Below are 25,703 nucleotides of genomic sequence, written 5' to 3' on the forward strand. Positions count from 1 at the left end.
GTAGAATGAAATGCTGCAATAGGTCACTACTTAAAGGGGGCAGTGAAAATGAAGGTGAAAACTAGTAGAGACAAACTTTTTTACATTTAAATTTGTGTATTACAAGTGTTATATTGACTTGGGTACCTTGGTTAATTATTTAAAAATAGATCTAGGTGAATAAATCAAAAAATTATTCAAATGCTCTTTCAAATAAAACCTATATTCTCAACCCCTTTTCTTTGTTTTCTGTGAACATTCATAAAAAGCAAATTAATTTTTGTTCGCAAGGTTCACTGAATTTGAAAGTGTTATGAATATTCATGCAAATGTATATTGGAACCAAAATTGTACTTGTGTGGCCATCTTAAAATCTTTCTGTGGGTTTGTGTTAGGTCATCTAATAAGGATACAGAAACAAAACTATGTGAGTTAGGTAACCAGTGATACATCTAGAACATTGAGTACTTTCAGCAAACAGTAAGCCACCCATAAGCTGAAATTCTTTTGTACAAAATAATTATTTCCACAGATATGGATAATGAACTAATCTGTAACAATGTTTACAGTTGATTCACAAACAGGGAAAATGTCTACATTTACTGACTAAATTAATTACAAATTTAAAGTCTAAAGCAAGGATCAATATTTACCTCGAGGGATAATAAATAAAAATTTCATGTTTACTGAAACAGTAATTATGCATATAGTATGTTACAAACTCTTCCTCTGCAGTAGCTGGAAATATTTCCTTAGTGTCCATGGACTGAAATGCAACAATATAGATAATTCTAAAAGATGGGGTGAAATGAAAGATTTGAGGGGGAATATAAAAAAGCTAATTGATTGTCAAGGAGCCAGTGAGGCAGTAATGTGCATGCAAATGGTTAATATTCCAAATCTCTTGACTCCCATGACTTTGTAGGTGACCATAAACTATGAGTATTCTTATTACATTACAATGGGTTTTATGAACTCAGATTTTGTGGGGCAGGTTTCTTGAAGAGTGAAGTAACATAGCATGGATGAACTGAGTACTTTACATGTGTATTCAAGTCATATTAGAAGTATACCTTTTTTACATGCACACCTGTGAAATGTACTTGATGTCCTGATTTTGAAAACATGTTCCTTCAAGTAATTTTCTTTCTTTCTTTTTTTTAAATGCATTTTAAAAGGTTTATTCTGCTTAAAAAGAAGAGGGGAGAACCCCTTTTGATTTTAGTCTGTCAATGTGAAATTGCATAATTTCTAACTGTTGATGTAGTGTGTAGGCAACGTCTTCAGTAATTACACCTACTTCATCATTGTTCTGTATCTCTGTATCCATTTTACCCCAGGGTAAAGGGGGTGTAAAATGCTTCCAAGTCAGCCTGGTAGTGTTTCTCTCTCACTCTGTCCTGTCTGAACAACTACATTAGATGCAGGACAATAGTGAAAAATCTCCATGTTTCTTGAGCCTGTTCTACACTTAAGTTTTGCCGGCAGAGCTATGTCAGTTATGGGTGAGATTCCCCTCTCTTCCCCAATGTAGCTATGCTCGCAAAAACTGCAACGTAGACACTTATACTGGCAAAACTCCTTTTGCTGGTATTGTTCATTTTGTTTGGGGAACTGGTGTAAATTGTACCAGCAAAAGGAGTCTGCTATAGGATTTTCTTAAAAAGTGCTCAGGATGAAGTACTGAAGAGGAGGGGATACAAATTTTACTGTCTAAGGCTCTCACTACTTTGCTACATTTTGGTGACAAAAAAAGATTCAAGTAACTGGGATTTCATTGTTCTAGTTCTTTAAAACAGTTGAATGAAACTTACTATCCTACAGAAGTGTAGCATTCACTCTGAATGAATTCAGAATTCCCTCACAATTTTCTTAGCCAGTGCTCAGCTCTTTTGTTACCATTCATCCTTGATCTCCCCCACCCCCCCAAGGTTATGCTTAAAAACAACCAACCTTCATCATTATTTCTGTGGTGATTCCACCTAAGGACCTGCATGAAGCATCAGGACCCCATTGTAATAGGCACCATGCAAACGAACACCAAGAGTCTTTGAGAGTTCATTGCCTGTAATTTGCAACTCAGCTGAATCATCTTGACCCTGTGGCATTGTCATGCCCCAATAGACTCACCAAAACTGATGCTAGAGTAGAGAAACATTAGAATTGAGAAGAATCTGAGTTATAGTAAAAATAGAATAAACTTTTAGCATAGTTGTCTTAAACTATTTTAAAAAATAAGTTCAATGACACTTGTAACTTGTTAAGCAGAGAAAAGTAGGCCTTGGTATGGAGACTGCAGTCCATGTGACTTAATTTGAAATTAAAAAAAAAAAAAAAAAAGTATAGTCAGATTCTTGAGAAAAGCATCACTGTCTTCATGATTCTTCAAGTCTCTCTGTAGAATTGATTGTAATCTAGGATTTCCTTGGTCTCTTATTACACACACTGCAATTGTACATTTCATTTTGTATTGCCATTGTGTTATCACATCTGGCAATTAGCATATTGAGTCAAACAAGACAATGATATGGTACTTTTAATACTTTTGTTTTTACCCAGGTACAACTTCTACTAGTAAATCTTCTTGCTAAATTTTGAAAAAAATCTGATTACTCAATTCCTATTGTTATGTAACATATGTAGCGTTGCTTGGAAAATTACAAATCTTAAGCTACAGAAGTGATTTGGGTGAAAGTACAACAGTTACAGTATATTATACTTTTATAATTGCCTTATTTAATTGGGATTTTTCTTCTGTAGATTTCACCACACTTGCTGTGACCACTTCTGTGGGATAAGCTGAGACTGAAGCATCCAGCAGTGGCTTTCACATCTTTACCTGCCACGATGAAAAGTTGCATAAGGTTTCTTTCTTTTTTTTTTTTTTTTTTGACACTCTGTGTACATTTATTCTACTGTAGTTGTTGTCACAAGATTCATAGACTCATAGACTTTAAGGTCAGAAAGGACCATTATGATCTTCTAGTCTGACCTCCTGCACAATGCAGGCCACAGAATCTTACCCACCCACTCCAGTAACAAACCCCTGATCTATGTCTCAGCTATTGAAGTCGTCAACTTGTGGTTTAAAGACTTCAAGGTGCAGAGAATCCTCCAGCAAGTGACCCGTGCCCCACTCTGCAGAGGAAGGCGAAAAACCCCCAGGGCCTCTGCCAATCTGCCCTGGAGGAAAATTCCTTCCCGACCCCAAATATGGCGATCAGCTAAACCCTGAGCATGTGGGCAGGACTCACCAGCCAGACACCTAGGAAAGAATTCTCTGTAGTAACTCAGATCCCACCCTATCTAGTGTCCCATCACAGGCCATTGGGCATATTTACCGCTAATAGTCAAAGATCAATTAATTGCCAAAATTAGGCTATCCCATCATACCACCCCCTCCATAAACTTATCAAGCTTAGTCTTGAAGCCAGATATGTCTTTTGCCCCCACTGCTTCCCTTGGAAGGCTGTTCCAGAACTTCACTCCTCTGATGGTTAGAAACCTTCATCTAATTTCAAGTCTAAACTTCCTGACTGCCAGTTTATATCCATTTGTTCTTGTGTCTACTTTGGTACTGAGCTTAAATAATTCCTCTCCCTCCCTGGTATTTATCCCTCTGATATATTTATAGAGAGTAATCATATCTCCCCTCAGCCTTCTTTTGGTTAGGCTAAACAAGCTAAGCTCTTTGAGTCTCCTTTCATAAGACAGGTTTTCCATTCCTCGGATCATCCTAGTAGCTCTTCTCTGTATCTCTTCCAGTTTGAATTCATCCTTCTTAAACATGGGAGACCAGAACTGCACACAATATTCCAGATGAGGTCTCACCAGTGTCTTGTATAACGGTACTAACACCTCCTTATCTCTACTGGAAATACCTCGCCTGATGCATCCCAAGACTGCATTAGCTTTTTTCACAGCCATATCACATTGGCGGCACATAGTCATCCTGTGATCAACCAATACTCAGAGGTCCTCCTCCTCTGTTACTTCCAAGTGATGCGTCCCCAGTTTATAACAAAAATTCTTGTTATTAATCCCTAAATGCATGACCTTGCACTTTTCACTATTAAATTTCATCCTATTACTCCAGTTTACAAGGTCATCCAGATCTTCCTGTAAGATATCCCGGTCTCTCTCTGTATTGGCAATACCTCCCAGCTTTGTGTCATCCGCAAACTTTATTAGCACATTCCCACTTTTTGTGCCAAGGTCAGTAATAAAACGATTAAATAAGATTGGTCTCAAAACCGATCCCTGAGGAACTCCACTAGTAACCTCCTTCCAGCCTGACAGTTCACCTTTCAGTATGACCCGTTGTAGTCTCCCCTTTAACCAGTTCCTTATCCACCTTTCAATTTTCATATTGATCCCCATCTTTTCCAATTTAGCTAATAATTCCCCATGTGGAACCGTATCAAATGCCTTACTGAAATCGAGGTAAATTAGATCCACTGCGTTTCCTTTGTCTAAAAAATCTGTTACCTTCTCAAAGAAGGAGATCAGGTTGGTTTGGCATGATCGACCTTTTGTAAAACCATGTTGTATTTTGTCCCAATTACCATTGACCTCAATGTCCTTAACTACTTTCTCCTTCAAAATTTTTTCCAAGACCTTGCATGCTACAGATGTCAAATTAACAGGCCTGTAGTTACCCGGATCACTTTTTTTCCTTTCTTAAAAATAGGAATTATGTTAACAATTCTCCAGTCATACTGTACAGCCCCCGAGTTTATAGATTCATTAAAAATTCTTGCTAATGGGCTTGCAATTTCATGTGCCAGTTCCTTTAATATTCTTGGATGAAGATTATCTGGGGCCCCTGATTTAGTCCTATTAAGCTGTTCGAGTTTGGCATCTACCTCCATATCCTCATTCCCATTTGTCATCCTACCATTATCCCTAAGCTCCTCATTAGCCTCATTAAAGACTGAGGCAAAGTATTTGTTTAGATATTGGGTTATGCCTAAATTATCCTTAACCTCCACTCCATCCTCAGTGTTTAGCGGTCCCACTTCTTCTTTCTTTGTTTTCTTATTTATATGGCTATAGAAACTTTTACTATTGGTTTTAATTCCCTTTGCAAGGTCCAACTCTGCATGGCTTTTAGCCTTTCTCACTTTATCCCTGCATGTTCTAATTTCAATAAGGTAGCTTTCCTTGCTGATCCCTCCCATCTTCCACTCCGTGTAGGCTTTCTGCTTTTTCTTAATCACCTCTCTCAGATGCTTGCTCATCCAGCTTGGTCTACAACTCCTGCTTATGAGTTTTTTCCCCTTTCTTGTGATGCAGGCTTCTATTAGTTTCTGCAACCTTGACTTGAAGTAAATCCAGGCCTCCTCCACCTTTAGATCCACAAGTTCTTCAGTCTAATCCACTTTCCTAACTAATTTCCTTAATTTTTTTAAGTTAGCCCTTTTGAAATCAAAAATCCTAGTCACAGATCTATTTTTATTTATCCTTCCATTTAGTTTGAACTGAATTAGCTCATGATCACTTGACCCAAGATAAGCAGATCAGTTAGTAAACACATTTTTGTAAGGATTCCTTTCTTTCCCACGTCACAAAAGTTTACTTTTGAAAGTAAAGGGTAGAATAGTATTAGCATGGTAAGTACATCACCAGGTCAAATCACAGATTATAGTCTAAGAAGGAAGGATCAGTGCTGGAAACTGCCAGTCCCATTTCCCCAAGATCCAGAATAAATATGCCTGACTTGGAGGCCTGAAGGAGAGAATAAAGAGGATTTCTTGTTTTCTCCCTCTCACACTTCAGTACTACTCCAACAAAAAAGTATCATGTACAACTATATAGTGAGTGTGTGCATGTGCACATAAACAGACTTATCTCTAACTTTTCTGCAGTGTTCTTGCATTGATTAGTAGCATATTTTCCTCAAAGATTTTAACTGATGCCGCTGAGCTATCTTGCATCTCGTACTTAATAAACAGGATCTGATTCCAGAAATAGTTCTACCACTCCAGGACCAATATGGCTTCTTGTTACTCCAAAGCCAAATGTTTGGAACCAGTCCTACAGAAAATGGGAGAGTCTGACTTGCATTTGACCTTCATATTCAGCAACTGCTGACTATTTAGTTACATTTTTGTACTTTGAGTTTCTGGAATATCTCATATTAAAGGGTCACTAACATGTAGTTCATATTCAAAAATTAGTCTGTTATATAGAACAAATTAATCTACAAACATTTGTATCTTAATGAAAATATTTTATTCATTTTTTAAAATGTCAGTATTTTTTGTAGAGAGGATTTAAAAAAAAATCTATTGGGGGGGCAGTGATTTTTCTGTAAAAATAACAATGTATACCTCTGGTTGGCTGCATTGAGATAAGAATCATATTCATATAAGAAGTGCTGAGTCTGCGCATAAAAAGATGTTTGTTTTTTTTGTAATTGTTAGCCTTAGAAACTCAACTTGGCCTCTTCACAGTGAAGCTGGATTCTTTCCTTCTCCCACATCATTATTAGTAATAAAGAACCTACAAGCGTTTGGAGTCTCCTGAAAAAATGTCCTTACATGCTTGTTTGAAGATGAGGCAGTGCTCTGTGCACTGAGCGTCTTTCAGAGTCCTGGTATCCCACAAACTGGTTTTGATTCAAATGAACAGTTAAGACCATCACGTTATGAATAAATTATCAGGAAGGAATAGGCCCATATCTCCTCTAGCTGACAGTTTATCAGTTCTGAGATTTGATTGTGTTCTGTAAGGCTCTCTTAATTGCCATTAACCTGGCAAGAAGGGGAGCTGGCTCAATAACATACCCACATGAGTGGTCCCTGGGTTGGAGAAAACAGTTCAGATATGTTTCCAGTGGAAAAAAAAACAAATATCTGTTTGCTTTACCTATAAATATGACCATCTGCTCAAGAATCACTGTCCATCAATGGCTATTAGCCCTAGCCTTTGTTTGCCAGAAGCTGGGAATGAGTGACGGGATGGATCACTTGATGATTACCTATTCTGTTCATTTCCTCTGGGACACCTGGTACTGGCCACTGTCAGAAGACAGGATACTGGGCTAGATGGACCTTTGATCTGATCCAGTAGGGCTATTCTTGTGTTCTTATGGTTCATACATGCTTTCTTCAGTCACAAGGTGGATGTTGCAGGAGTAGTTGACAGGGGGCTTTCCCTTGTTCCCTCTGGTAGCTTCATTGACATTTTCTCTCAGGAGACAGAGGGCCCATGGTCTGTATGGCTAAGGCAAATGTACATCTGTTGGGGATGGTGTTAATCCCATTGTACTGAAAATGTTGCCATGTTTAATCATGCAGAACCAGTGCATCTACTTAATTCCCTGCCTATAATCCCTTTTCCTGTCAGTGTGGGAGACAAACTACTGATTAAAAACAAACAAGACGTGAAAATGTGTTGAGGGGTTGTTTTTTTTCCCCTCACCCACCTTTCAGCCATGCAAGGAAGGAGAGAGAATTTCTGTTGCCAACAAAAGTTCCTTCTGGCACAGTTTATCTTCTGCAAGAATTTCCATCCTGCACATGAAGTCATTTTAGTATGACTACTAAAATATACTTCCCTCCTTCCTTCAGAAAGGAACTATGGATTCTTTCATTCCCTCTTGGAAGTTATCAAATTGGAGTGGTAGTATCCCATTAAACAAGTGCACACATCACACACAAAAAAAATCTATACTGTACTAAAGTTGAATGCTGACTGCCAAATTACCAAAAGTGGATGCAGTAGTAGTTGCCCTTGTTAAGCATTCTGTCATCCCCTAGAAGTTTGTAAAGGTAAAACAGTTGAAGCTCTATTGGCCTATACAGCAACTATCTGCTTTGCAAAAGCTATTCTACTGTTTTTTCCTCTTTTGAATTATATCCGTGCTATAGCATTTTGTAAATGCAAAATTACTTTTACACACAGTTAATTTTCATAGCACCCTTTTGGCGTAGGCAATTGAAAGTAGTGTTATCCTCATTTTACTGAAGGAGAAACTGAAGTAAAGAGATTAAGTAGGGCTGTCAAGCAATTAAAATAATTTTCGTGCTTAATTGTGCAAATAAAAATTAATTGCGATTAATCAGACTGTTAAACAATACTAGAATACCATTTATTTAAATATTTTTGGGTATTTTTTACATTTTCAATTATATTGATGTCAGTTATAACAGAATACAAAGTGTACAATGCTCACTTTATATTTTTTTGATTACAAGTATTTGCACTGTAAAAAACCAAAAGAAATAGTGTTTCAGTTCCTCATAGAAGTACAATAGTGCAATCTCTATTGTGAAAGCACAACTTACAAATGTAGATTTTTTTTGTTATGTAACTGCATTCAAAAACAAAGTCAAACTTCAGAGCCTACAAATCCACTAAGTCTGACTTCTTTTTCAGCCAGTCGCTCAGACAAACAAGTTTGTTTACATTTGCAGGAGATAATGCTGCCCGCTTGTTTACAATGTCACCTGAATGTGAGAACATATGTTTGCATAGCATAGTTGTAGCTGGCGTTGCAAGATATTTACATGCCAGATGTGCAAAAGATTCATATGTCCCTTCATGGTTCAACCACCATTCCAGAAGTCAGGCCTCAGCTCAAGTCGAGCGGTGCAGCCCATCCCATGCTTTGCCTGCAACCCCGGATAGCGGTGCAGGCCCTAGCCAGCTTCAGATGCCGTTGACACCCAAAGCTCTTAGAGCAGCTCAAGAGACCCTGACGCTGCCAACACTGGCTCTTGCAGTATCCCAGTCTCTGGGTAAACCTGCATTGGGACATAGGCGTGTGTCCCCGCCTAAGTGGTACTGATCCCTATCGAGAGGGATGTCCCGCCAGTGTTTGTCCACCTGAAGCCGTCACGCCTCAGGATTGGAGAGGCAGGCTCAGCGGAGCCCTCTTTGGTCCCCGCACTGGGGGCACCGATCGAGGGACTCAAGGCATACCTCGCCAGTAGATTGGCGCAGACGCTCTGAGGCACTGATTGGACACCAAGGACTGCCGATTACTGGGCTGTCATTGCCTATCTCCTAGGACGAGGTCTCCCTACTCAGGACGATCCTTCTGGCAACCAGCCCATAGTAGCTCCCAGTCCTGTGCGACATACCAGCCGAGTAGCATGAGGTGTGGATCGCCAGGTATCCAACGCAGATCCGCCAAACGCCATTGCTCCCCGAGAGCCTGACCAAGACAGTCTCACTCGGACAGGTTGACTTCAGGATGCAGTGACCAGCATGAGGTGGACAAGAGCCACCACTCAGCCCAATCCTGCTTGCCAGATACTGACTGCTCCACTGGTAGCTTTGGCTCGGAGCAAGGTTCCCTGCCTGCAGGACAAGACCCGGTACCAGCAGTGCCGTCTACATTATTGGCACCGAAACCTGTCCTATGGCCCCAAGCGTAGTGGCCGGTGCCATGGTATCTGTGGAACCCCTGGGGGTTCACCCAACCTTCCCAGGCTGCTTGATCGGTGTTGGGAGCCTCAGAGAGGCCAGCAGCCTCGGTATCCTGTCCCCCTCCGGTGCTTGAGGCTTTGGGGGGGGTAAGACCCCACAAGTCCAGGAGGACCCAGGGAAGCAAACTGCTGGACCACCAATGGACATGGAGATTCCTGTGGCACTGGCATCGTCCTCATCATTGTTGGACGAGGCTATCATGGGGCCCCCTCGTCTAGTTCCTCAGGATGATGCCAAAGCACACCAGGAATTTTTGAAGAGGGTTGCTTTTAACCTGTGGCTTCAGGCAGAGGAATTGGAAGAGCCCTCAGACTCTGTTTGATGTCCTTTGCTCCTCAGCTCCTGCCAGGGTGGTTCTACCCCTTCATGAAGGGGTTTCCAAAATCACTAATACCTTGTGGCAGACCCCTTCTTCCCTGGCCCATATCTCTAAAAGGACCGAACGCAAGTACTTTGTGCTGACCAAAGGGCACAAGTACTTGTACTCCCACCCAGCCCCTAATTCCCTACTGAAAGGTGCTGGTTAACCACAAGGAGAGGCAAGGACAACCCGGGGCCACCCCCAAAAATAAAGACTTGAGGAGGCTGGATCTCTTTGGACGTAACGTTTATTTATCTTCCAGCCTTCAGCTGCGAGTGGCCAACCCCCAAGCCCTCCTTGGCCGATATGACTTTAATAAGTGGCAAGCCATGGCCAAGTTCGAAGGGTTGCTCCCGAGGCTTCCAAGAAGGAGTTCCGAGCGATCCTCGATGAGGGCACGATTGCGGCCAGGGCGGCCCTCCAGGAGGCATCGTATGCTGCTGCCTGCACCATGGCTTCTGCTATGTCCATACGGTGAGTCTCTTGGGTGCTCCTCTCTGGGTTGTCCATCGAGGCCCAGTAGTCATTGCAGGGCCTGCCTTTCGATGGCGGAGCCCTATTTGCGGAGCAAACAAGACAGCAAGTTGCATGGCCTCAAGGACTCCTGCACCACCTTGAAAACCTTGGGTCTCTGTCCCAGCCCTGGCGCGTAAGCAGTTCAAACTGCAGCAGCCTCAGGGCCAGGAGAGCCAACCTCAGCAGGACCAGCCCCATAAACGAGCCAAGGGTTACAAGCACCACCCAAGCCACCCGCCTCCATCCTCAGCCCAGTCGGGCTCAACCCGTAATAAGCAGGTTGCCACGCGGTTGTTTTGAGGGCGTGCCTGAGGGCGGCCTACCAGACTATTCCCTGGATCCATCTTTCCCAGTGTTCTCCGACCACCTTTCCCCTTTCCTCCTGGCGTGGACCACTATAACTTTGGACCGCTGGGTCCTCAGCACAGTGGAATAGAGTTATATCCTCCAGTTCCTTTCTACACCCCTTCCCACCTGCCTTTCCTGTCCCTCTTCAGTGACCCCTCACGAGTCGCCTAGTGCAGGAGGTAAAGGTTACTACAGCTGGGTGCGGTAGAAGAAGTTCTTCTCGAGTACAGAAACAAGGGGCTCTGTTCCTGGTCCTTTTTAATCCCAAAGGCCAAGGGCAGTCTACGGCCCATCCTAGACCTGTGAGACCTCAACAAGTACCTACAGAAGCTAAAGGTCCGCATGGTCTCTCTGGCTTCTATTATCCCTCCCTGGATCTGGAAGACTGGTATGCTGCCCTCGACTTGAAGGACGCATACTTCCACATAGTGATCTTTCGAGGACACAGACGCTTCCTCCGGTTTATGGTGGGGCCCCACCGCTACCAGTTTACGGTCCTCCTATTTGGCCTGGCAACAGCACCGAGGGTGTTTACCAAGTGCATGTTGGTGGTGGCAGCTTACCTCAGGTGCCGGGGTATCCAGATCTACCCGTACCTCGATGACTGGCTCATCAAGGTCTCAAGTCCAAAGGAATGTCCCGGTGCTTCAAGCCATGTGCCGCTCTCTGGGCCTATTGGTGAATGACAAAAAGTTGACGTTAGTGCCAGTGCAGAGGATAGACTTAATTGGAGCGGTTCTTGACTCCATCTGCGCCAGAGCGTTCCTGCCATTGGGAAGGTTCCACATAATGGCAAACCTCATCGCGGAAGTCTCCGCGTTCCCTCTGCCTACAGCCAGGGTTTGCCTGTGCCTGCTAGTCCACATGGAAGTGTGCACTTGTGGTCCACCATGCCAGGCTCCGGATGCAGCCCCTGCAACAATGGCTGGCGACCGTCCCAAGATCCCCTGGAGAAGATAAGTATTGCCTGGGGAATGGTAACTATCTCGCTGAGATGGTGGACCAACTGCAGGACAGTCCTGGAAGAGGTTCCGTTTGACAACCCTCCTCACTCCATCGAGTTGCTGTTGGATGCCTCAGACCTCGGCTGGGGGTCCCTGGAAGACGCATGGTTACACACAAACGTCAAAGAGCTCTGAGCAGTCCGGCTGGCGTACGGAGTTGTCTTGCCTCACCTGTTGGGCAAGGTGGTACGAGTCCTGACAAACAACAGTTTCGATATTCTACATCAACAGGTAAGGGGGAGCGTGCTTGCCAGCTCTCTGTTAGGAGGCGCTCCGTCTGTGGGACTTCTGAATCAGCCACAAAATCCACCTAGGAGCTTGTCACTTTCCCAGCGTCAGGAATACGCTGGCAGACCAGCTCAGCAGGGACTTCTCCTTTCACCATGAGTGGTCACTCCATACAGAGGTAGCCTGCATGATCTTCCAAAGGTGGGGAACTCCCCAAGTGGACTTGTTCGCTACCAGACAGAACAGGAAATGCCACCAGTTTTGTTCTCAACAGGGTCTGAGCAAGGACTCCCTCTCAGATGCCTTCCTCCTGTGGTGGTCAGGGAGCCTGATGTATGTGTTCCCTCCGATTCCACTCATCAGCAGGGCCCTAGCAAAGATCAAGAGAGATCAGGAGCAGGTTATCATGTGACATTGCCAGCATTGGTTCGGCATGTTCATGATCCTGTCAGCGGCCCCTCCTTGGACCCTGCCCAACCGACCGGACCTGCTGTCGCAGGACCACCATCAGCTCTTACACCCCAACCTCAGTTCCCTCCACCTCTTGGCATGGATGCTGCGTGGCTGAACCCGGAGGAGCGGACCTGTTCAGGAGGAGTCCAACAGGTCCTCCTGGAAAGTAGGGAGCCCTCAACTAGACTGACTTACCTGGCCAAGTGGATGAGGTATTCCTGCTGGGCGTCCGAATGGGGCAGCTCTCTCCCTCTTGTTCCTTCATATAGGCTGTCCTAAACTACCTGCTTCATTTGAGGAACCAGGGCCTGGCACATTCTTCCATTCGAGTGCATCTTACGGCCATTTCTGCTTTTCACCCACCGATCCAAGGACAGACTGTTCTCCCATGACATGACAGTCAGATTCTTGAGAGGGCTGGAGAGACTCTTCCCACAGGTGTGGGCTCCCTTCCCCCAGTGGGATCTTAACTTGGTCCTCTCTAGGCTCACTGGCCCACACTGGGGTCCTGCTCCCTTTCCTATCTGTTATGGAAGGTCATGTTCCTGGTGGTAGTGATGTCGGCGAGACAGGTCTCGGAAATTAAAGCCTTGATCTCATAACCACCATATACGGTCTTCTACAAAGGTAAGTTTCAGTTGCGGCCCCACCTGGCCTTCTTGCCAAAGGTGGTCTCCACCTTCCATATGAACCAGGACATCTTCCTCCTGGTGTTCTGTCCCAAACTGCACAAGACCACTGAAGAGAGGCATCTTCGCACCCTGGACATCCGGAAGGCCTTGGTTTTTTTTTTTTAAACTTAGAATGTACCAAGCCTTTCCGTAAATCGACTCAACTCTTCATCGCTACAGCCGATAGGATGAAGGGTCATCCGGTGCCCTTGCAGAGGATTTCCAATTGGATCACCTCATGCATAAGGATCTGTTACAGCCTGTTGGGGGTTCCGCATCTGCCAATTGTCAGAGCCCACTTGACGAGAGCCCAGGCATCTTCGGCGGCCTTCCTGGCGCACATCCCTATCCAGGACATCTGTAGAGCTGCAACATGATCCTCTATCCACATGTTTACTGCTCACTATGCCATCACTCAGCAGGTCAGGGACGACGCTGGGTTCGGCAGAGCAATCGGCAGAGCTATGTTGCAATCTACACATCTGTGAACTCCTATGTTGGCCTCCTCTAGGGGTAGTGCTTTGGTGTCACGTAATATGGAATGGACATGAGCAAGCACTCAAAGAAGAAAAGACAGTTACCATTTCCATAACTGTGTTCGAGATGTGTTGCTAATGTCCATTCCATGACACGCCCTCCTTCCCCACTGTCGGCGTTTTCGGCAAGAAGGAACTGAGGGTGTGGGGAGCCAGCGGCAGCCCTTATACTGCACCATGCGGGCACCACTTCAGATGGCGACAGAGCTAGTCCCCTACAGATACTGCCGAGGGAAAAACTTCTGGCACTGGTGCATGTGGCAAGCACACACACCTACTATGCAATGGACATGAGCAACACATCTTGAAGAACACCAGTTATGGAAAAGGTAACTGTCTTTTCTTGGCATCAACATACAAGTTCCTCCACTTTGCTAGTGAAGGAATCTACTCCTGCATAATTTAATCTCGTTAATGCCATAAGATAATGGATAACTTGTGCCAGAAGAATAAAGTTTTTCACTAGGTTTTCAAAACATAAATGAGCATCAGCAACTAGCAAAGAAAGCGGACATGTCCTAACTTGGACTACCTCTTCTGTGGCACCCTCACCACCTTTTGAGTTTGTTATAAACATTATTTAGAAAATTCTTATCTATGTAAAAAACATAAATATCTATATATATTTTAAAATATCTATTTTTTTGTTTCTGAATGATTAATCAGCCCTCCAAAACAATGCTGCAGAAATTTTAGGGCTAGCTCCGCAAAGGGGATTTAAATTCAGTGTTGCAATGCCTGATGTTTAGGCACCCTGCCACCTAGTGGAATTCACAGTCCTATGTTAGGTGCCCAGGCTCTCTGTACAATACAGGGATAGAGTTAAGTGCTTAAGAAGGCGATGCACAAAAAACAGGAAGCTGAACAGTCAGCTGTCTAAACTATCAAATAGGAAATGCTAAGGAGAGGAGTGGGTTCTGAGCCCTGTCCCTCAAAGGGACTGAGTGCTTGTCTATACAGGACATTACTCTGCACCACAGGGGTGTAAATTTATTCCATGCTAGCATGTCACACACTAACTGACTTGGCTGGACTCTACTGCTGAGCACTAAAAGTTATTTGGTGTGTTAACATAAGTGTTTGAAATGGGACTATATTAACATGCACTAGTGAACTTTTAGTGCACATCAGCAGGTTGAATACTGGGCTAGTTAGTGTGTGACATACTAGTGCAGACTAATATTTACATCCCTCTGGTGTGGACTAAAAAACCATGTGGACAAGCCCATAGGTGCCTATTTCCACTTGGGATTCACAGCACTGAACCTTCTCCTGGAGTTAGGTTCCTCAGCTTTTTGCAAGAAAAGGCTTAAGAGGTGTTGGCCTCCTTTTGACCTTTAGCCCAGAAGTTGGGGCACTCACTCAGGATGTGTTCAAATCTCCTTTCTGCCTGATGTGGGGCAGGAACTTTTATCTGGGTAGCCTACATTGCAGGTGAGTGCCCCAACTACAGTGCTATGGGGTGTCTATCTTTGGGTACGTCTACACTACCCCCCGGATTGGCGGGTAGCGATCGATCTATCAGGGATAGATTTATCGCCTGTAGTGTAGACGTGATAAATCGATCCCCGATCGCTCTCTCGTCAACTGCTGAAGTCCAGCTCGGCAAGAGCCTCAATGTAGAGATAGCCAGGGCAACGCCTACTTTGAAGATCATGCTGGAGTTCTGGCATGAGCTAGGTGTACAAGTGTCACACACTCTTGGAACTTGTGTGTGTACCGTTTGCAAAGATTTAGGCACCCTGGGGATTTTATTGATTGAAATTTAGGCACCATTGACTTCAGCAAGGGCAGTATTTAACTCTTTGTCCATAGTGATATGGTTAGAATCTTAATTCCTCTGTTGTGCGTCCATGTCATTAAGTGTCATTTCAGATGGTTATGTTTATAGTAAAAATGCACGCTTTGCATACAAGTACCAAGAGTCAAATCCTTTAGGCCATATAATGCCTTCATGTAGAGGAAGCAATATAGTTCCACTGCATGCACTGTGCTATACAGAGGAATTGCATAGTTTCCTGTGTACCCTGGAATAAAGCTCTGCAATGGCCCCATTCAAGGTAAGGTGTAGGGTTGTATAGGGACTTGGCCAACATACTAATTTGATGGCTTTACTGATGACTATGTGAGGAGCAATGGATGTTTGCTATTTTTTCCACAGGCTCTTAAGTAGGTTGATAGTTCAAGGTGAAGGAGTTGAAGATTGCAGGTTAACATCTATGCACAGAATCTTATTATATTCTGACGTGATAGGGTAGCATGTCTTCAGTTTTTGTGGGTCCATCTATTTGAAAATTGGAACTGGAAATTTGATTAAATCAAGGTATTATATTGAAAAATAAGATTGTTTAGTAAATTATTATGGGGTGTTCCTAGATTTCTGCATAATTGACAGAGTAATCAAAATAAATACTGCAAGTCGTAGATTGGAAGAGAAGAATTGTTATCCCCACTACTTTGCTGGTCCCTTGTGTGATGCTTGATCTTTGTACAAAGGAACTAGGATTTTACCCTAAACTCTTAATTGCATAAATTGACCTACTACTTTTCTAATTAAGAGTTATCAAATGGGAAATACATATTTTTTAATAGCACTGAAAATGGACTTTTCTCTTTCAGATCTTCGCTGATCTACATGTAATCAACAAATTTGTCAAACTCCCGTGTGATCTACAACCTTCACAAGTAGACAAAATGAAGCTAAAGCATACTATCAATCCTGTTCTTCTGCAGTTAATAAACTTCATAATATTGGTATACTCATTTATAACATACATTCCATGGTACATACTATCTGGCTCAAGACAGACCGTAGCAAAATCAAAACAAATTAAGGCTAAACCTGTGAAAAACAAACCTGGTAGTCCATACAGGTCTGTTAACAGTTTGCATTGCTTAGCTTCGGTTTTATATCCTGGATGTGACACACTCGACAAAGTTTTCAAGTATGCTAAAACTAAATTTAAGGACAAAAAACTTTTAGGAACACGTGAAGTCTTAAAAGAGGAAGATGAAATCCAGCCCTCTGGAAGAGTTTTTAAAAAGGTAAGTAATTTTGTTCTCTGTCTAACTTATTTTTTCTTTTAAAACCAGTAAAGACTACTCTCCATTGCAACAGTTCTAACTAGAGTGATACAGACTGAAAAACTAGGTCTCTTTGTGAGATTAAGTAGCGATGGCAAGGGTTATAATTCCCTCTTTCATTAATCCCTGTTTAAGACAAATCTAAAATCTCTTTTTGCATTCTTTAGATATCCTCATTTATGGTTCCAGTGAAACAGGAAAAAGTGATGGTGAAATTATTGTGCAAGATTGTTCTGATTTTTTGGGGAATATACTGCTTGTTAAAAATCTAGAGATGGAGGAGGAAATAGGTTTAAGTTTTGTATTGTGACGTTTTTAGTCAGTGAAAAATCTTATTCATGTTTCTCTAAACTTTCATAGACCTATCATATGAAAAAACTAGTATGTGCCTCTCTAATAAACTAAATTGTAAATGAAGGGTCCAGTTATGCACCAGACATGCAGGATTTTAATAGGAGTTTTGTTTGCACAAGGACTTCCAATCTGGCATCACAGATCATAATTGCAAAGTCTTGTTTGTTTGGTTTTTTGGTTTAGTCACCTTAAAGGTGAACTACAGATTTTTGTAAAAAATGTAAATCATTCCAATAGTACATTTTGAACGACTCAAATACTATAAAGGGATTATTTCAGTACAGTAGCCTTTTCTGTAGTTTTGTAAGTTCAGGCCTCCATTAATGATGATTGACTCTTGCTTTTTGTGAGCTCCTAGGAAGCATGCCACTGCTTTAGGGGATAAGCCAAGTAATATTTCCTCCATTATTTCACATTATTTAAACCCTATAATAGCATGATTTTGAGATGGTATTATCAGGACTTGCATATATGTACATGAAATCTGCATGCTTCAATGCAGTTCATGGCAGATGTGGTATCCTCAATCAAGTGTGTGCTGATCAGGAACCAGTAGACAGCAGTATTGTGCTCTCTAGGACTTCCAGGAAGGGTAGAAAGGGCTGCCGTTGTCCCAATAAAAAGATTAATTTTGGTGACTATAATCCCTTTTGGTGGTGAACCTGCTTTACTTTGAATGTTAACAGGGATTTTTTTTAAACCATGCACATGTGGTGTTTTATTTATAAAAACATAAAACGTGGTTAAAATACCCTATAGTAATGTGTGTATACATATGTGTATATATAAACCAGGGGTAGGCAACCTATGGCATGCGTGCCAAAGGTGGCATGCAAGCTGATTTTCAGTGGCACTCACGCTGCCCGGGTCCTGGCCACCGGTCCGGGGGACTCTGCATTTTAATTTAATTTTAAATGAAGCTTCTTAAACATTTTAAAGACCTGGTTTACTTTAATATATAACTAAACTATTGTTGTATATATAGACTTATAGAAAGAGACCTTCTAAAAACATTAAAATGTATTACTGGCACGCGAAACCTTACATTAGAGTGAATAATTGAAGACTTGGCACACCACTTCTGAAAGGTTGCCGACCCCTGATATAAACAACTGTTAGCATATATTAGTTCTGTTTTAAATTGTCTTACAGAGGAGCTCTAACTGATGGGGAACCTTTTCCCCAGCTCTGGAGATGTCCTGGTAAAAGGGAAATACTGTACAGAAACATTTGCTTTCATAAGGAGTGTGTACATATAATCTATCTTGATGCACAGTTCCCAACTTTGTTGGGCTGTAAAGTAAGCACAAGAGCAAGTTAATGTTTTATACAAACTGGGCCTGTTTCTGAGTACAAATTAACATTTTGGCCACAAGTAGTCTTTCTGGGTTTGTTTTCTAAGCATAATTAATGCCATAATGTTTAAGCATTAGGAAGTTTTAGACTATTCTGTTATGCAAGTGTCTTGGAAGTAGCAGAAAGCGGAAAAATGTGTAGAAATAGACAAATAAGTAGGTCATTCTCTCTAAATCTTCAATCAGAAAATTAACTAAACTTGAGACAACAGTTCTTTATGATAGTTTGCCATACTTGATGCTGTGCTGTTTTGTTCCATGGGGTGGCACTGCTGCATAAGATTGTTTTTAGAATTTCTTAGCATTTTCATTTTATGTTAAATGCTGTTTTCTTTAAAATGTGATATAAAATGTTTAGCAAACAAATCAAAGTTTTACAAGGTACTTTGCACATATTTCTAGTAAGACTCCTATTGAAATCAGTGAGTTTTGACAATGAGTTTAATCAGGAAGGACAGCAGGAATTGGCTCATACATTTTTTGAAATGGGACTTTGGCCTAATTGTCTCTGAAGTCAATAGTAAAGCTTCCCATAGCTTCTACTGTAATTCCCTGCAACTCTGCTGTAAAGAACAGATTCTGAAAATTGTTTGAAGACAAATATGCATTGGCCAGATATATTACAACAAATCTATGTCTTTATAGAAGTCTTATTTTTCAACTAATTGATCTAAAGTCATAAAGCCTATCCCCTAGAACAGTGGCTCTCAAACTTTTGTACTGGTGATCCCTTTCACATACCAAGCCTCTGAGTGCAACTCTTCTTACAGATGAAAAACCCTATTAAATATATTTAACACCATTATAAATGCTGGAGGCAAAGCAGAGTTTGGGGTGGAGGCTGACAGCTTGCGACCCCCTGAGGGGTCCTGACCCCCAGTTTGAGAACCCCTGCCCTAGAACATATTACTACTTTAGTTGAATAACTACTAACTCTCAGTGGTCTTTTTGCTAGTTTTCCTATTTAAAATCATTCTATATCATCTAGTTCTCTTTGTAAAGACAGCTTGTCACTGTTCAGAGTAAGCTTTTGAACGTTTACATAATAATTTGTAACTTATTTATATGGTGTACTCACATCTTAAATTACTTACAAAGGGTAGTAATTATTATTGCCAGCTGGGAAGCTGAGTAAACGGGTGAGAAATGACTTGCTTTGGGTCACTCAATAAGTCAGTGGCAGATCTAAGCATAGAATCCAGGTCTCCTAAAAGCCAGTCAAGACCCTCATCTACTGGACCATGCTCTCTCCCTGAAGAGGCATTTCACTTGTGCGAATGTCAGTAAGTGGAGTTAGATCCTCTTTAAAAACTAAAAAGTTATGCTTCAGATTTTCAGAAGTACTGAGTAGCCACGGTTCCATTTGAAGTCACTGGGAACTGCAAGTGCTCAACATCTCTGAAAATAGGCCTAACGTTAATTTGCTGTTTATTGTGAAGTGGACTGATGTCACTGATAGCACATGCAGTTACTGATTATTAAACTAATACTGAGTTTAAAGGGATACTAAACAGAAAATCACATTTGTTTGAAAGATTTGTATATTCTGTAGCTGAGAATAATACCCAAGACTCCTATAAATGAATGCAGTTAGAAAAAATATAATTTCTCTTTTTTTGTTGTTATTGCTGCTGCATTTGACAGTACTGGACCTGTATTCAGTTTTCCAGTTCCCTTCTGTAGTGGAACAGGTGTTTCTTTTCTGATGAAAATACATTAAAAAAAAAAAACACCTATTTCCCTTCTTCCCCCCCCCCCCCCCCAAGGATTTTTTTCAAAAAGCCAGGATGTGCTAATCTTGAAAATAGTTGAAAATTTAGCTGGAAGCCTAATTTAATTTGAAAGATTCAGTGAATATAGGTGGTGAGGAGGTCATTTAGGATTGGTTTTCTTCATCTTGTATGTTTTTGTGTTTGAAAAAATAAATTGACAAATGTGAAGTAGAACAAAATGTGAAGGTTAGTTCTAAACTGTAAATTGGACCACATATTTGAGATTATAAACCATGCATAAAATTCTGGCCTCATTGAATTTAATCACAAAACTCATGTTGATTTTAATGGAGCAAGGATTTCACCCCATAAATTTATTTTCTATTGATCTTAAATGTTCCATTAGTGCAGGAAAGACATGGGGGAATATGTGATGGCATGTGTAAACGTGCAGGACTCACCCCTGCGGCACCTCCTGCTGGTCATCTCAGGGAATTAGCTCTTTTCCAGTCTGGGTGCCCTCTGCAGGCCAGTGTCCCGCTTGTAGCTGGCCCCATGTCCCTCCTGGACCCCAGTGCCCCTTTACCCTGGAGCAGCCCCCTGGCAATACCCCCACCAGTCTCTATGGGTCTCCCCTCTCTGGGAAACCCCCAACCCTCTAATCCCCACCTTGCCTCAGTCTGGGCTACTGCCAGTCATTACCAAGCCCCTGCTCCCTGGGGCAGACTGCAGTGTAAAAGCCACTCATCATAGGCAAGGGGGTTCAGACCTGCTGCCTTCCTCTGCCTCCCAGTACCTCTTTGGGCCTTGGACCAGGCCTTGCAGCCTGGGGAGTTGCCAGCCAGGAGCTCCCCTGTTCCGGCTCCTCCCCAGCCCTGCTTCACATCCAGTACCCTTTCTGCAGGCAGCCAGGCTCTGCTCTCTCCTAGCCTGGAGAGAGACTTCTTTTAGGCCACTAGCTCACAGCCTTTTTATACAGGCCAGCTGTGGCCTGATTGGGATGGGGCCCAGCTGTGGCTGCTTCCCCAATCAGCCCATTTTAGCAGCTCTCAGCCTCAACCTTCTCCCAGGGCTGACTTTAACCCTTTTTCTGCTGGAGTGGGGGCGCCGCCCCACTACAGCATGTAAAAATATAAAGGTTTTATCAATATCGAATGGCCTTACTGCTCATCAGTGGTAAAGGGAACTATGCAGATCATCTAAAACAAGTGCTGACAAACTTTTATACCTCACAACACCCGTGTAATCTATTTATGCCACAGAAATACTGTCTTACAAATGTATCAGAGAATTTTAAAAAGTTATATTGGGATAAATTTGTTTCCATCCACCTCCAGACACAGGCTCCCTTAGTTACCAGGAGTCTGTCTTCAGAAAATAAAAAATATTAAGAAGATTAACATACATTTTGTAGACGTAAAAATGTTGTGATTTTAAGGCCCATTATCTCAGGGACCTTCCAGGATTAGACATAGATACAGGATCATGTTCTAAGTTTGTGAGGCCACTCCATCTGGTTGATCTAATATTGAGTAATATGCTTCAAAAGCAATAGTAATAGACTAAATCCTCTATTATTTGCCTACTGTTTTAGTCTCTCCAAATAAAAGGAAAACATGCAGAAGAGAATTTGTTGCAAAATTTGGAATAAAAATGTAATGGTAGGAATCTTCAAACCCACCCAGTGTTGGCCAGGCTCTGCTGCCATAAAAGTTAATGGTAAAAATCCCTTTGACTTCAATGAGAATAGAGCTTGGCAAATTCTGAGCACTTTTTGAAAAATTCACTTCACACAAAAGAATAGGTAACTATGTATATACAGTTATGGGAAATACTACCTGTCAGTGGTCCTGGCTGGCAGACCTGCAATTTGTGCTCTAGGCACTCTCTAGGGATGACTTGGGTTTGAAATGATCTCATAGTCTAGAAAGAGACTGTAGAAAAATCCTAGAGGTGCTCCATGTTTGTGGGTCACTGGCTTCCATATAAAATTTTCCCAGCTTACAAGACAACAGTGTTTTTCCAGTTTCTAGTCCTGCAAACAACTTGGATTCTGAAAGTCAAACTAAGTTCTTTCCTTTTCATGCATAATCAATAAAGCCATTGCAGCCCAGATTTTGCCATCAGTTACAGGTGTAACCATACTAGCCTTTAGAATGGGGTTTCACAGGTATAATTCCATAGGTTTTTACTTTAACAAGTAATTCAAGTTTTTTCATATGTTGGTAATGTGTGTGTGTGTGTGTGTGTGTGTGTGTGTGCACGTGCTTTTTGAAGAAAGAACTGGCTTCAGATGAAATTGTTTTAACACTGGCAATAAATGCTTGTGAAGACAGAAGGAATTTTTTTTATAAACAATTTGAAAGCAGTGTCCAACCTTTTAAAATCAGAGAAATGTAAAATAACTTATTGTTCATAACAGGGTACTTGCTTGCATCTTCCAACCTCTGTACATCTAGGTGCCAGCCCTGCAACTGACTTTTTACAGTCAGACCTGTTGGCCTTAGTGGAACTCTGCACAGACGAAGGGACTCTTCTTGTGTAGAGCCATTGGCAAGATCAGGGCCATTTTTATTAAAAGGCTTAAAGTCTCTTTTTGAGAATTGCCATGAAGTTGCAGTTTTGCTCTAGCTTTCAAAAGCCACACTCGAGTGTTTTGGCAGAGTTTTTTCGTAACTTTATTGTACCACTGTCTGTCCATGTGGTTTTTCAGTAGAATTCAGTCCTTCTCAAAACTGTGAGCCAGATACATAATGACACCATGACTGTTTACACCATCTGAGGATCTGGCCCTTGTGTATTTAAAATTGAGGAAATATGCATATGGGTTTTATATGTATACATTTGTGTTTTAATATTAGTATAAATATGATGTCCTTTTTATAGTGGTTAGGTGATTTTTCAAGTTTGTGAAAATCTCTTAATTCACCTTTATTCCTCAATTTCCCCATCTTTAAAATTGCTTTGAGTTCTGCAGATGAAAAGGGCTATACAATAGCTTAGTATTACTAATGAACAACTGAAAACAGCTGTTTTGTATTTATATATTTTCTAGTATCTCTGAATATGTCAATTATGTAGTAGATTAAGGAGACCTGGTTGACATAAGTTATTTAGATTTCCAAAAGGCCTTTGACAAAGTCCTGCACAAGAGGTTACTAAAGAAGCTAAGTTGTCATGAGTAAAAGACAAAGTATTGTCATGGATCAAAAATTGGCTAGGAGATAGAAAGCCAAGAGTATAAGTAAATGGTCAGTTTTCATCATGGCAATAGGTTAGTGGAGTGCTTCAAAGTTCTATACTAGGTCCAGAGTTTAATATGTTAATGATTTGGGAAGGGGGATGAGTAGTGGGATAGCAGTATTTAAAGATGGCACAAAGTTATTTAGATTAGACAAGTTCAGAGAGGGCTTTGAGGAACTGCAAAGGAATCTAACCAGGCTAGATGACTGGGCAACACAATGGCAAATAAAGTTCAACATGCAAAGTAAGGCACACATTGGAGGGGGAAAAAACTTAAACAACACATACATCTTACAAGGTGCTAAATTAACTGTATCAACTCAGGAAAGGAATCTGGGTGTTATTTTGGAGGGTTCAACTAAGACCTTAGCCAATTGTGCAGCTGCAGTCATGAAAGCAATCTACATGTTACCATTCATAGATTCCAAGGCCAGAAGGAACCATTGTGATCATTTATTCTGACCACCTGTATAAAACAGGCCATCAAACTTCCCCAAAATAATTCCTAGAGCCTACCTTTTAGAAAAACATCCAATCTTGATTTAAAGATCGCCAGTGATGGAGAATCCACTGTGACCCTTGGTAAATTGTTCCAATGGTTAATTATTCTGACAGTTATAAATTTATTCCTTATTTCCAGTCTGAATTTATCTAGCTTCAGGTACCAGCCATTGGATCTTATTATACCTTTCTCTGCTAGATTAAAGAGCCCATTATTAAGTATTTCTTCCCCATGTAGATACTTATATACTGTAATCAAGTTACCCCTTAACAAAGAGAAGGTTAAGCTAAATAGATTGAGGTCTTTGAGTCTAGTCTATAAAGCATGTTTTCTAATACTTCTGTTCATTTTTGTGGCTTTTCTGTGAACCCCTCCAATTTATCAACATCCTTCTTGAATTGTGGGCACCAGAACTGGACACAATATTCTGGCAGCAGTTGTACCAGTGCCAAATTCAGAGATAAAATAACCTCTCTTCTCCTACTCGAGATTCCCCTGTTGGTGCATCCCAGGATCGCATTACTTATTTTGGCCACATCGTCACTCTGGGGGCTCATGTTCAACTGATTATCCATCAGAACCCCAAAATCTTTTTTAGAGTCACTGCCTCCCAGGATAGTCTCCCATCCTGTAAGTATGGCCTGCATTCTTTGTTCCTAATTGTATGCATTTACAGTTAGCCATATTAAAACTCGTATTGTTTAGTTGCTCCCAGTTTACCAAGCGATCCAGATTACTCTGAACCAGTAATGTGTCCTCTTCATTATTTACTACTACCCCAATTTTTGTGTCTTCTGCAAACGTTATCAGTGATGGATTTTATGTTTTCTCCCAGATAATTGTTAAAAATGTTAAATAGCATAGGACCAAGAACTGATCCCTGTGGGACCCCACTGGATACACACTCACTCAGTGACCATTTCCATTTACAGTTGCCTTTTGAGACCCATTGGTTAGCCAGTTTTTAATCCATTTAATATATGTTAATTTTATATCATTCTAGTTTTTTAATTTTAACAATTTAAAATGTGTGGTATCAAGTAAAATGCCTTACAGAAGTCTTATTATATTATATCAACGCAATTACATTTATTAACCAGATTTGTAATCTCATTTTAAAAAAAGATAGTTTGACAGGATCTATTTTCCATAAACCCATATTGATTTGCATTAATTACACTACCCTCTTTTAATTCTTTAATAATCAAGTCTCATATCAGCCACACCATTATCTTGCCTAGGATCGATGTCAGGCTGACAGGCCTATAATTACATGGGTCATCCTGTTTTCCCTTTTTTAAAAATTGGCACAACATTAGCTTTTGTCCAGTCTTCTGGAACTTATCCAGTGCTCCAAGACTAATTGAAAATCATCATTAATGATCCAGCGAAATCCTCAGCCTGCCCTTCTAAAACTCTTGGATGCAAGTTGTCTGGACATACTGATTTAAAAATGTTTACCTAAGTAGTTGCTATTTAACATCCTCCTGAGATACCAGTCAAATGGAAAGAGTGTTATCACCATATAGTGAGACTGTCTCATCTGTTTTTTCCCCCAAACACAGAACAGAAATAATTATTGAATACTTCTGCCTTTTATGCATTATTATTGATAATTCTGCCATTTCAATGTAGTAATAGACCAATACCATTGTCAGGATTCTTTTTGTTCCTAATATATTTTTAAAACTCCTTATTGTCCTTAACTCTGCTGGTCCTAGATTTCTCTTTATGTCCCTTTGCTTCTCTTAACTATTTTCTGTAGTTCCTCATTTCTGATTTATATTCGTTACTATCATTTGTTATATATTATTTATTTTTATAGCTATTTTCACTTCCCTCTTAACCAGGTTGTTTTTTAACCTGGACTTTGTTCTTTCTCAATTGTGGCTTTTGGGGCATCTGTTGAGGCATTGTTA

The 25,703-nt window shown here is 41.4% G+C and overlaps 1 protein-coding gene across 1 annotated transcript in view; it reads left to right on the top strand.

Moving 5' to 3' along the window:
• Nucleotides 1-2,717: 2,717 nt before the first annotated feature.
• ACSL3 (acyl-CoA synthetase long chain family member 3) overlaps nt 2,718-25,703 on the top strand; it is a 77,156-nt gene continuing 54,170 nt past the window's right edge. Inside the window, exons 1-2 of the mRNA XM_029911088.1 lie at nt 2,718-2,843; nt 16,154-16,579. Coding sequence (XP_029766948.1) covers nt 16,229-16,579 — 351 coding nt within the window. The 5' untranslated portion in view covers nt 2,718-2,843; nt 16,154-16,228. The remainder of the gene's footprint in view (nt 2,844-16,153; nt 16,580-25,703) is intronic.

The sequence above is a fragment of the Terrapene carolina genome, unplaced genomic scaffold (assembly GCF_002925995.2).
Source record: "Terrapene carolina triunguis isolate 2854851 unplaced genomic scaffold, T_m_triunguis-2.0 Scaffold88, whole genome shotgun sequence".
Lineage (NCBI taxonomy): Eukaryota > Metazoa > Chordata > Testudines > Emydidae > Terrapene > Terrapene triunguis.